We start from the raw sequence: 13,143 nt of genomic DNA, 5'->3' as shown, positions 1-13,143 counted from the left end.
GAAAGGACACAGGGTGGCGCTGAAGCCTTAGAAGTTGAAAAGAGGAAGGAACCTGCGTAGGCTCCTTTAAACAGCCACTACGTTGCGGGGCTGGGGAAGGATATATCAGGGAGTCGAGCTTTCTAAAGCAATCACCCGGAAAATCAGGGCCTCAGGCGACGACTCTGTTCCCTAATTCCTCAAGATTCTGGGACACCGAGTCTGCAACCATACCAGTCTTAACCGATCCTGTTTGCAGATCCCAAGATGATGGAGGCTGGAGAGGGAAGGAAACGCATTCGGAAACAAAGGCAAGTCCTCATACTCTTTGTTTGGCTGGGTATAGCTCAGGTTGGTTCTGAACCGAGACACTATTCAGTGCCTGAGGAGATGGAGATTGGCTCCTTTGTGACAAATTTGTTAAAAGATCTGGGTTTGGAGGCAGAAGAACTAGCAGCGCGGGGACCCAGGGTCGTTTCCAAAGGGAAAAAAGTGCGTTTGCAGTTCGATGCACAGACTGGGGATTTGTTGTTAAATGAGAAATTGGACCGAGAGGAACTGTGTGGCCGGGTTGAGCCCTGTATACTACCTTTCCAGGTATTGTTGGAAAATCCTTTGCAATTTTTTCAGGCTGAGCTACAGGTCAAGGATATAAATGATCATTCCCCAGTTTTCCTAGACAAAGAAATAATTTTGAAAATACCAGAAAGTATCTCTCCTGGAACTGCTTTCTTAATAGAACATGCACAGGACTTAGATGTAGGAAGCAATGCTCTCAAAACGTATACAGTCAGCCCCAATTCCTACTTTCATCTTAAAGTACAAGAATATCCCGACAGCATAATACTACCACAACTAGTGCTGGACAAAGCTTTAGATCGTGAGCAACAGACTGAGATCAGATTAATTGTCACAGCGGTGGATGGCGGTTCTCCACCCAAGTCTGGCACTGCTCTGGTTCGCATTGAAGTTTTGGACATCAATGATAACGCCCCCAAATTTGCAAAGTTGCTCTATGAGGTGCAAATCCTAGAAAACAGTCCCATTGGATCCCAGGTTGCCATGGTCTCTGCAAGGGATTTGGACATTGGTACGAATGGAGAAATAGATTATGTATTTTCTCAAGCCTCTGAAGACATTCGTAAAACTTTTAGTATAAATGCAAAATCAGGGCAGCTCCATTTAATACAGGAACTAGACTTTGAGTTCATTCAGAATTACACTGTGACTATTCAGGCCATAGATGGTGGAGGCCTTTCTGGAAGTTGTATGGTGTTTGTCCAGGTGATGGACTTGAATGACAACCGGCCAGAACTGACCATATCAAAACTGAATAAGAAGATCCCAGAAAACTCAGAGACGACCATAATTGCTGTGTTCAGTGTTTCAGATCCTGACTTCGGAGACAATGGAAGGACTGTATGTTCCATTCAAAATGATCTTCCCTTCATTCTTAAACAATCGGTTGAAAATTTTTACACTCTAATAACAAACACAGCCCTGGACCGAGAGCAGCAGGAGGAATACAACATCACCATCACCGCGACAGACATGGGCAGCCCCAGGCTGGCAACGCAGCACACCATCAGGGTGCAGGTGTCCGACGTGAACGACAACGCCCCCGCCTTCAGCCAGCCCTCCTACACCCTGCTGGTGGGCGAGAACAACAGCCCCGCACTGCACATCGGCAGCGTGAGCGCCACGGACGCGGACGCGGGCAGCAACGCGCAGCTGACCTACTCGCTGCTGCCGGGCCCCGAGCCTTGGCCCCCGCAGCTGCCGCTCGCCTCGCTGGTGTCCATCAACGCGGACAACGGGCAGCTGTTCGCGCTGCGCTCGCTGGACTTCGAGGCGGTGCGCGCCTTCGAGTTCTTTGTGCGCGCGCAGGACCGCGGCTCGCCCGCGCTGAGCGGCCAGGCGCGGGTGCGCGTGCAGGTGCTGGACCGCAACGACAACGCGCCCTTCGTGCTGTACCCGCTGCAGAACGCGTCGGCGGCGTGCAGCGAGCTGGTGCCCAGGGCGGCCGAGGCGGGCTACCTGGTGAGCAAGGTGGTGGCGGTGGACGGCGACGCGGGCCAGAACGCCTGGCTGTCCTTCCAGCTGCTCAAGGCCACGGAGCCCGGGCTCTTCAGCGTGTGGGCGCACAATGGCGAGGTGCGCACGGCGCGGCCGCTCAGCGAGCGCGACGCGCCCAAGCACAGGCTGCTGGTGCTGGTCAGGGACAATGGCGAGCCGCCGCTGTCGGCCAGCGTCACGCTGCACGTGCTGCTGGTGGACGGCTTCTCGCAGCCCTTCCTGCCGCTGCCCGACGCGGCGGCCGGCGCGGCGCCCGACGACCGCCTCACCGTCTACCTGGTGGTGGCCTTGGCGTGCGTGTCGTCGCTCTTCCTCTTCTCGGTGCTGGCCTTCGTGGCCGTGCGCCTGTGCCGGCGGGCCGGGCCGGCGGCGGGGGGCGGCTACCCCTACCCGGGTCTGCCCGACGGGCCCTTTCCGGGACAGCTGCTGGACGCCAGCGGCGCGGGGACCCTGTCCCACAGCTACCGGTATGAGGTGTGCCTGGCGGGGGGTGCTGGCACCAATGACTTCAAGTTCCTCAAGCCCGTTCTGCCCACCTTCCTTGCTCATGGTGAGGAAAGGGCTGATGAGGCAAACCCCACTTTCAGAAATAGCTTTGAATTCAGTTAGGTATATATTAATAAGGCCCAAATGAGACTTATTTGCAGAAAGATATTTTTTCATTGATTTGCCCATTAGGAGTGTTCCTTTTTATTAAACATATGTCCTTATTATATTCATTGCATGTTACAGGTTATATTGTGGATTGATGAAAATAAAGTCTTTCTTTGGGGGGCACACCCCACTGTACTAGTGCTTAATTCTAATCTGCACTCAGGGCAGGTTTCGTTAGCCAAATGGGATACTTGAGATGGGATTGGGTCAACCGCGTACAAGTGAAATGCCCTACCCACTTCACTATAGCTCTGCCTTTCTTTAGTTTAGCTTAAGGTAGTCTATTAGTAAATTAATTTTTCTGTAAACCTTTAACTTAGAACTCTTTTTTTGGGGGGTGGAGGAATTCTTAAACAGTACTCAGGAGATCTGGGTGTGGCCTTTGGAACATATATTTGTAAAACTCAATCTACATTTCTTAGGTACTTTTGCAACTTTACATTAATAAATGCTTGCTATCACTTCATGGGGTAATGAATTTTACTGCACCAAATATTTATGTGGGTATATTCTTTGGGGTTACTGTTAATTTTACTCTGTGACTAATGACTGAAACAGTCCATGGGCATCAAATCACCCTTTGATGATGTTCTAAATACATACTTTCTAAAAGTGTGTACATGTGTCAATATTATGATTCTTTAGTAAAACATAGGCAGTAAGTGTGGAAATTTATGTTCCATAACTATTCACATTAATTAGTGAACAATACATGCAAATTGCTAGTATTTAAAAGTAGTTTAGAAGGACAGAGAGATAATACTCGGGGAAAGGCACTTGTTTTGTACGTGGCTTAGATCCCTGAGTGATCTGAGCACCACTGGGGTGTACCTGAGCACTCAGCCAGAAATAAACTTTGGTCACTGCCAAATGTGATTATGCCCACCCCCTGCCAAGTACTTTAATTGTTCATTCATTTTCAAAGACACTGTAAAAGTTTCTCTTTTTTCCCCCTCAGAAAATATTTTAACCCTCTATTTCTCAGTGTTCCACCTGAACACCTCCAGGGGTCACTCTTGAGTACAGAGTCCAGAATATTGAGCACCATCAGGTGTGGCCCAATGTTTCCCTCCACCATAAAACATAAAATAAAATAAAACTGCTTTCAACTTCGTACCATATTTTTTTTAATAATTAAAAGCTGCCTATGAATTCTGAGCACTCCATTAAAGACAATTCAAGTGTAATTTGACATTACATTTTTCTTTCTTTTTATTTTCTTTGGACCATACTCATCTGTGCTAAGGTCTTACTTCTGTCTCTTTGTTCAGGAATCACTTCTGGCAGGCTCAGGGGACCATATGGGATGTCAAGAACCAAACCTTGGTTGGTTGACTCAAGGCCAGCAACCTATCCATTATGCTATTGTTCTGGCTCCCAACATTGCATTTTTCAAAATTTTATGGAATACTTATGTTTCTGTTAGAAATATGATTATAACAAAATATCTATCTTGGTCTGCTTATCTTGGTTTCTTTTGTTTGTTTGTTTGTTTGTTTTTGGGTCACACCTGGCTGTACTTAGGGCTTATTCCTGGTTCTGTGCTAGGGAAGACCAGGAGACTATGTGGAGTGCTTGGATCAAACTCAGATCAGCTGCATGCAAGACAAGGGCCTTACTCACTATGTTATCTCTCTGGACTCTAGTCAAGTTTTTTTCCCACTACTTCTATTTCCCCCTTTTCATTTTCTAGTTTTTCACTGAATTTTTTTATTTTAGGTGCATGAGTTAAGTTTCTCAGTAGCTCTCCATTTATTGCATGACTAGTAAGTACAATGACTAGAAACTGTGGGTTCTTAATAAAAAAAATTAATGGCTATATCTGGTTACTATTTTAATGGATTGCATATATAATAAATAACAAATATATTAATATAATTTTATTTGTGTGGCCACCAAAATTAAAGGTAAACGTATGGTGAACTTTTAGCTTTTTTAAAAATAATAATTGTGAAAAAATAAAAGGAGTGATAATTGTGAAAAATCCACATCAGAAATGCAATGCCTAAACATTGCAATAATGTTATTTATTTAAATAAAATTCATCTACCCATTATTTGGCACAATTTGGTGTGGGGTATACTGTCCTTACTTTGATACTAAGGCTTAATATATCAACCTCTAATGCATGGAGTACTCATATTTTATATCTTAGTCTAACAAGCTTCTTATCTTTCACATTCCAGATTAAGGGATGTATCTATGGGCTAATTTTCTCAAGTCCTCTTTAATTTAGATTACCCAGCTGCAGATTTTCAATACACTATTTTCTCTTTCTACATCTCCATTTCACACTATTTGTTCAAACATTGGTCTAAAATGTGTTCATTCAATTAGGTGGAAAACTAAGATATACAGATACATTTGTCCTTATTACCATAATGTGCTTCTACAAACTCAGCATGTATGTTTTCACAATTGACAGTTTTGCTAGAGCAAAGGGTGATATATATACACATATATATAACTAATAATTATAAAATTACTGTGAAGCAGTCGTAAAGAGTTGTGTTCCTTAAGTAAGTGTGAAAAGTGTGAAAGAAATTAGGCACTGTGATCCTCTGACTCTGCCACAGGACATAGTTGTTTTAATTTTTATTATCTTGCAAAAGGTCTGTTCATAACATTTTTATGATTAGAACTGCAACTTGTGCATACTTTTTTAAAATATGGAAAGTACAGAAAATTACAAATGGGATACTGAAGCATGTCATTTTGAGAAAAAGCTCTACTTGTATTTATAGTGATTAGAGGTGGGGAGAAAACAGGAAGAAGTAGCCCTTAGATTCTAAAGATTATAAGGTATCCAATTGCCAAAAATCATATAATAGATCACTGTCAGAAAGCCTCTTCTTTAGCATAGAGTACATTTAATTTCCCACTACTGTGTTTATTTAACTCATAGAACACAAGAAATTACTCTAGTCACCTCAATAAGATTTAGTAACTAAGCATTATCAGCCAAAAGAACCCCTAAATACTAAGTCCCTCTTTTAAGAGTTTGATAACTATAGTGGATGCAGGGAGGCGCTCGTTGACTAGGGTGTATCAACCATGGCACCATGCTTACTGCCTTCAATTTAGTGCGGTAAACTAGGCGTTGTGAACCTGGGCATATTTTTCAGCAAGCAAAATCTTGCTCCCGAAAGGATTATTTGCTAGACTTTCTTCAAGGTTCTCAGGGCAAAAGAGAGTTCCCTAGCACGGTCAGAGACTAAAACAGAATATTACTTGAAAGAACGCAAACTTCCAATGGAGACTGGAGCAGGGAGTGCTTTCTTAGACAAAGGCAAGTCCCATTTTTCTTACTTTTCCTGGGTGGATACTTGGCTGGATCAGGATCCATACACTACTCTGTGACTGAGGAAAAAGAAAGGGGCTTTTAACTGACCTAGCAGAGGATTTCCACATGAGTGTAGAAGAACTGGTGGAGAGGACTGCCCAAATTGGATGAAAAGAAAAAAAAATCTTCAGCTCAACCATAAACCCAGTGATTTGTTCCTGCATGAGAAGGTGGAACAGGAGGAGCTAGGTGGTCTCACAGAGCCATGTATACTGTATTTTCAGACATTATTGCAAAATCCTTCACAATTTATTACAAGTGAGCATCAGTTCATAGTCATAAATGACCACTCTCTAGTATTATTTAAAATTAAATGCAGCTGAAAATCTAAGAAAATACCCCACCAGGAACAGTAATTCCTTTGGGAAATACTCAGGACTTGGATATGTAGAGAAACAGTGTCCAAAACTACTCCTAATTTACATTTCCAATTTCTCACAAGTATTCATAAGATTGGAAGAAAATACCCAGAACTAGTGCTGATCAAAGCACCGGACCGAGAGGAGCAGCCAGAGCAGAATTTAACGCTAAGAGCACTGGATGGCGGCTTTCCACAGCACGCTGAACAGCATAGACCCACATTATGATTATGGTCTCAGACAAATGACAATGCCTTGGAATTTTTTTTTTGTGGTTTTTGGGTCACACCCGGCAGTGCTCAGGGGTTATTCCTGGCTCCACGCTCAGAAATTGCTCCTGGCTGGCACGGGGGACCATATGGGACACTGGATTCGAACCGATGACCTCCTGCATGAAAGGCAAACGTCTTACCTCCATGCTATCTCTCCAGCCCCAATGCCTTGGAATTTACTAAATCACTCTATGAGGTTCAAGTTCTGGAGAATAGCCCTATCGACTCTATTATTCTGCATCTGAGTCAGATATAGGACTTTTTTTTTAATCAGATGCATTTTCTCATACTTAAGAAGAAATTAGCAATACTTTTTGACTAAATCAAATTGCTGGTGATATCCAGTTATGTCAAACACTTAGATTTTGAGGCAATTAATAATTATGAAGTTGATATAGAAGCCTACAGTGGTGGGGGACTCACGGGAAAATCAACAGTGATCTTATAGGTATTATATTATATTATAGGCCTTATTTTAGGGGGTTGATGTGAATGATAACCTGCCAGGACTGACCTTACCATTTATAATCAGCCCAATCCCTGAGACTCTGGTGGTTTTTAGTGTTTCTGATCTAGACTCTGGAGACAATGGAAGAATGACATGTTCCATAGAGAGCAGCACTCCTTGTTCCTGAAACCCTCTGTAGAAAAATTTTATACCGTAATGTCAGAAAGAGCACTGGACCGAGAGCAGCAGGCCGAATACAACTTTACCATCACAGTGATAGACTTGGGCAGCCCCACCCTGAAAATGTAGCACACCTTCATGGTGCAGGTGTCTGACATGAATGACAATGCCCCCGCCTTCAGCCAATCTTCCACTTTCAGGAACAGCTTTGAGTCTAATTAGATTTACCCCAATTAGTAAAGACCTACTGAGCAAAATTTTCTAATTCTTAATTAAAATTAATATAATTCACCTTGCTGAATATAACCAGATAATATTCTTCATAAGATTTCTAAAGAGGAACCGAAGAGATAGCACAGCAGTTGGGCATTTGCCTTGCACTCAGCCTATCCAGGACAGACAGTGGTTTAAATGCTGGCATCCCATCTGGTGCCCCGTGCCTGCCAGGGATGATTTATGAGCACAGAGTCAGGAGTAACCCCTGAGTGCCTCTGGGTGTGACCATTTCCCATAAACGCCCCCTCCAAATTAAAGATTTCTAGAGAAACTGATGATAATTAAATTTATAGATAAGTATGTGTATTTTAAAGGATGTATCACTTGTTTCAAGGCATAATTTCAATGAATCTTATCTAATTCTTTATGTTTTGATCTTTGCACTGGATTTTCAACATTCTATATTCTTTATTGGTTTATGGAGCACAACTGGTGATGTTCAGGGGTTACTCCTGGCTATGGGCTCAGAAATCACTCCTGGCTTGGGGACCATATGAGACTCCAGGGGATCGAATTGTCCATCCTAGGTCAACCATGTGCAAGTCAAACACACTATGGCTGCATCACCACTTTGGCCCCAGTATTCTACATTCTTAAATAGGCAAAAATGAACTGATACATATAAATATGGGAAATTAATCTTAGTTATTTTCTGAGGAGTATTCTGAAAGCCAAAGAATATATGATGACCAACAAAATACTTTTTCTATTTTGCACAAATACTGTTTTGAAAGGTATATAGTGAGTTGACAATTTGGTCTAAAATTTCTGATATATAAATGTTATAACTCAGAGGGATTTTTTAATTTCAAGGAAGTATTTAATCCCTAAATGAAGTGGTATCACATTTAATATTACTTTTCTGTTAACATTTCCTTGACACATTGTGATGAGATATATATTTGCTTTTATTCCTCCCTCATTCCTTGTGCTGGTTTCCTTGTGAACTTACATGTTATCATTAGGATTATATATATATTTCTTCTGATTAACACTGTTCATCTAGTTAGGCATTCTACTGTTAATAGAGTAAATAAAAGATTGCTTATAAAAATGTGAATGAATGAGGGAAGTAGAAAGCCTGTCTCGAGTACAGGTGTAGGGGGGTGGGGAGGAGGGAGATCTGGGAAATTGGTGGTGGGAATGTTGCACCGGTGAAGGGGGGTGCTCTTTACATGACTGTAATCATACAACTATAATCATGTTTGTAATCACGGTGTTTAAATAACGATAAAAAAAAAGAATACGTTCAAGGAAAAAAAATCTAGGGGCTGGAGTGTTGGCATGGAGCAGTCAGGTATCTGCCTTGCCAGTGCTAGCCTAGGATGGAAAGTTGTTTGATACCCCAGTATTCTATATGGTCTTCCAAGCCACGAGCAATTTCTGAGCTCATAGCCAGAAGTAACCCCTGAGCATCACTGGGTGTAGCCCCCCCCCCAAAAAAAAAGATTGCTTATAAGGGGCCAGAGTGATAGCACAGTGGGTAGGGCATTTGCCTTGAAAGTGGAGCACCCAGGTTTGACCCCACCATCCCTATGGTTTCTGAGTGATTTCTGAGCACAGAGTCAGGAGTAACCCCTGAGCACTGCCAGGTGTGGCCTCCAAACCAAAAACAATAAAAAGATTGCCTATAAGGACAGGGAGTTCTAAAGATGAGAAAAATCAATATGAAAGTCTCAAATAGCTAAAAGAATGAAATTTTAAAGCAAATAAAGTAGTGAAATAAACTTTGGAGAGGAGGCTGTTAGACCACACTATAAGGTCTTTAGGGTTTAATCCTGGCTCTCTGTTGTGGAGTCACTCTCCAGATATTCTCAGGGGATCTTATGCTGTGTCAAGGATTAAAACTAGGGTCAGTTCCATAGTAAATCAGTATCTTTAATGTATATCTCTGAACTAGACAAACTTTTTTTTGGGGGGAGTCACACCGGGCAGTGCTCAGGGGTTACTCCTGGCTCTGCACTCAGAAATCGCTCCCAGCAGGCTCGGGGGGAGCATATGGGATGCCAGGAATTGAACCACCATCCTTCTGCACCTAACGCCTTACTGCTCTGCTATCTCTCCGGCCCCAGACAAACTTATATTTAAGTAACAAATTGTTACCTGGAAGTTAAAATTTATAACCACATACACTTTCTCATCTAGATATGAAACTTTCTAGAATTAAATATTATCATACTTCTAATCTTACATTTTAATAACTGTTTAAAATTATATATAGGTACATTTTAATTTATTATTATTTTAATAAATTAATCAGTGTAATCAATGATTACTGTAATCACAGTGAGCATTACTATTTGCTAATTACTATTTACTAATTACTAATTTACTATTAGTAATTACTAATTACTCATAGCAGCTGGTATATATATAATTTATCTATCTAGTCTAAACTTCCAAACAATAAATCCTTTCTATAAGAATATCTAATAAAATTTTCATACAACTTGATGTTAATAATCATTTAGTTGAATCATTTTTGATTAGTAGTATGGAAAGTAATTAACTAATTAATTAATTAACTAAAATATGAAGTAAAAGCTAATACCAATTTTTACCAAGGCAGTACTTTTATTTCAGCAATTTACCTCAGTTTTCTTCCATCAAAACCAAAATGGTCTTCAAGATAACAAGTTTAAAAAACATTCTTTCTCTCTTTTTTCATCGTAAAAGTGAGAAATTAAACACATCAAATAATTTATTTAGCATTTGTAACTTTAGGACTATGTATGCAATTTTATTTTGGTTTTAGAGCTACACCCAACAGGAGCACTCAGAAAGCACTCCTGGCTTGGGGAACCATAGGGAATGCCAGGGGTTTGAACCGTGGTCTGTCCTAGGCTAGCTCGGGAAAGGCAGACACCTTACAGCTTGTACCACTGCTCTGGCCCCATGTATGCAAATTCTTATAAAATTTTCATTGAACTGTGAGATAGCTCCAAGGAGTGGAATGCAGGCTCAGCATGTACTGAGTTCTAGTTTGTCCCAGGTATCCCATAGCCTCCAGAGCACATCCTTCTGGTGGTCCCTCACATCAAAAAATTTTTGTCTTTTCTTCAGTGATAAAGTTTCTGCATATATTTTACTAGAGAGGAATCAAAATTGCTATTTAAATTCCAGAGTACTCACCTATATGGTCCATGTTTTTTTCCATATTAAAGCAAAAGATACTTTACATTCATGCTTCACGGTCTGAAAATCAATTATGTAAATTGTTATATGAATCTTTGAGAATAGACAGTCATTCTAACTGAAGCATAATATTGTTTCAGGTAGTTATAATTATACTTTTCACCTTTAACTCCTATTCCATGCAGATATATAACAGATTTCCTTGTGATAGATTTAGCAGTTGTGTGTGTGTGTGGATAAACCATGTTGTAATATTTTAGATTATCCTTTTCAGTCATCACTTGACTTTTCAAACATGCTTTGTATAATTATGGTATCATGATTTACAATAATATTAATATCACTGTTTTAGGTCTATAAGATTACCACTATCAGAGTACCTGACCCCACATTTCTCTATTTTGTTTTTGGACCACACCTGGAAATGGTCAGGGTTTACTCCTGGTATTTGGTCAGGGATCACTCCTGGCAGAGGTTTGGGGACCAGATTGGATGCATGCAGGGCGAGTGTCTTACCTGCTGTACTAATAATATATCTTGTATTTTTCTGAGAGATACTTAAATTAAGTATAACTATAACTCAAATATTACATTGAGAACAATTTAATAGGGAGAATCTTTTTCTTATTTATACCTGAAGTTGTATTATTTTTTTCTTTTTGATATGTATTTAGTTTTTGTTTCACATAATGTTGATATATATGCACATATATCTTCTGATTTGTCCTAAATGTAAAAAGAAAATTCTAAGTATATTATTTTTAAAGTCTCTTTTTTGCGTGCTGGCGATGAACCTAGCTTTGCCTAGGGCTTACTCCTGGCTCTGTGTTCAGGCATCACCCTTTGCCTAGCTTAGGGGACCATATATGGTGCCAGGAATTGACCTGGGTCAGCTACATAAAAGTGCCATACTCAGTATAGTAACTCTATGACCACTTAAGGCTATTATTATTATTATTATTATTGTTATTTTTATTATTTCTTTGGGGAATAACAGAATATATTTAATTGGAAGTTCTTAGCACTCTTAGGAGTTCTATGTTCAGTTTAGCTATATTTATGACAAAGTATGATCTGACAATAATCTACATAAGTAGAATCATAATCATTACTGTGAAATATTGCTTACTTGATATAGTAGAATAACTTCTATAAGGGTTATTTAAAATAATGTTCTTAATAATTTCTGTCTCTATTAGTCTCAGATTATTGACATGCTTTAAAATTATATGATGAAAATATAATTACATTAGAGTCTAAGATATCTAAAGAGAGCACATCCTGCACTGTGAAGATAACACCTTTCAATATACTACTTAAACTTTTTAACTGTTTCTTATTTAACATACAATATCAGGGTAATTATACCTATATCCTGTACTGGGCTCCTTTTTATAAGCATGTCTTTCTTCTTCACCACACATGAGTAGACAAGGACAAATGTACACTTTACTTAGATTTAAATATTTTAAGGCAGAGTGTTTTGCTTTCCCCAAATAATTTGGTCAAGGATATGACATCTGGGTTACAAAGATAAACTTGCTAAGAAAAAGAGCAGTATAATTTATTAATATCTACCAACATTAAATATCTTTATTTTTAAATTTTTATGACTTTTACTCACATTATGTTTCAATGTAATCCTAATAAGTTAAATAGAATAATTGAGACTTAATATCCCTGAGCCTCTTTTTAGTTCCTTTGAATGTCTAAGAATCTGGTTTTAATATATTTAACTCCTCCAAAATTTAAAGTTGGTGTACACTGTAAAGGGATTTATAGAATAATTTGTTACCTCTTCATTCTACTGCTTTACTATTTGCTAATCAGTTTAGCTTAAGGCATCTGTTATAGGATATAAATATTGTTAAATAGTATTTTTCCTTTGTAAAAAAGTCTCACTGAGACCATACAGTACTGAATACTTTTAAATTTTGGTATCATATGTCCCTCACATATTTGGAACTCAAAAGCTATAACTAATACAATTTGAATCGTAAGAGTTTATTTCAATTGGTTATGTTTTGCAAAGGAGAAATGGCGTTTTAGAGATATTGTTTTGAACTACTGTTATTATTATAGTTAATGGAATAACCTTAGAGATTATAAATAAAAAGTTTTGGTAAAAATTCTATAAAATCTTTTCCACGGACATTTCAAAATTTCAACACTTCAAAATATGCCAATTAGATATTAGTTTCTGATTAGGACACAGGGTGGCGCTGCAGGCTAAGATTGAATGAAAAATACTAAAAGCTCCGTATTCCTTTGTTGCAATACGGAATTTAAAAAAAACATGGAAGAAGCGTTGCCAGCTTCTGGTTGGGTTACCAGCGGGTAGAACGACTATAAATGAAACAAGTTTTAGACTGGACGCAACATTGTGAGGATCTCTTCAGCAAGAAATTGGAATTGAACAGC

The 13,143-nt window shown here is 39.7% G+C and overlaps 2 protein-coding genes and 1 pseudogene across 2 annotated transcripts in view; all 3 read left to right on the top strand.

Moving 5' to 3' along the window:
- The first annotated feature begins 249 nt into the window (after positions 1-249).
- Positions 250-2,711, top strand: LOC126027851 (protocadherin beta-2-like). Its single transcript, XM_049786887.1, has one exon. The coding sequence runs from the start codon at positions 250-252 to the stop codon at positions 2,662-2,664; it is 2,415 nt and encodes an 804-aa protein (XP_049642844.1). The 3' UTR covers positions 2,665-2,711.
- A 3,060-nt stretch (positions 2,712-5,771) lies between these two features.
- Positions 5,772-7,533, top strand: LOC126028324 (protocadherin beta-3-like; annotated as a pseudogene).
- A 359-nt stretch (positions 7,534-7,892) lies between these two features.
- LOC126027856 (protocadherin beta-6-like) overlaps positions 7,893-13,143 on the top strand; it is a 78,532-nt gene continuing 73,281 nt past the window's right edge. The window contains exon 1 of the mRNA XM_049786891.1: positions 7,893-7,904. The gene's annotated coding sequence lies outside the window, so the exon portion shown is untranslated. The remainder of the gene's footprint in view (positions 7,905-13,143) is intronic.

Source organism: Suncus etruscus, chromosome 14, assembly GCF_024139225.1.
Source record: "Suncus etruscus isolate mSunEtr1 chromosome 14, mSunEtr1.pri.cur, whole genome shotgun sequence".
Taxonomy (NCBI): domain Eukaryota; kingdom Metazoa; phylum Chordata; class Mammalia; order Eulipotyphla; family Soricidae; genus Suncus; species Suncus etruscus.
The sequence above is the reverse complement of the archived record's forward strand: the minus strand, read 5'-3'. Positions and strand labels throughout refer to the sequence as shown.

Coding starts and splice junctions, on each gene's coding strand:
- LOC126027851 (XM_049786887.1), top strand. CDS start 250: ATGGAGGCTGGAGAGGGAAGGAAACGCATTCGGAAACAAAGGCAAGTC.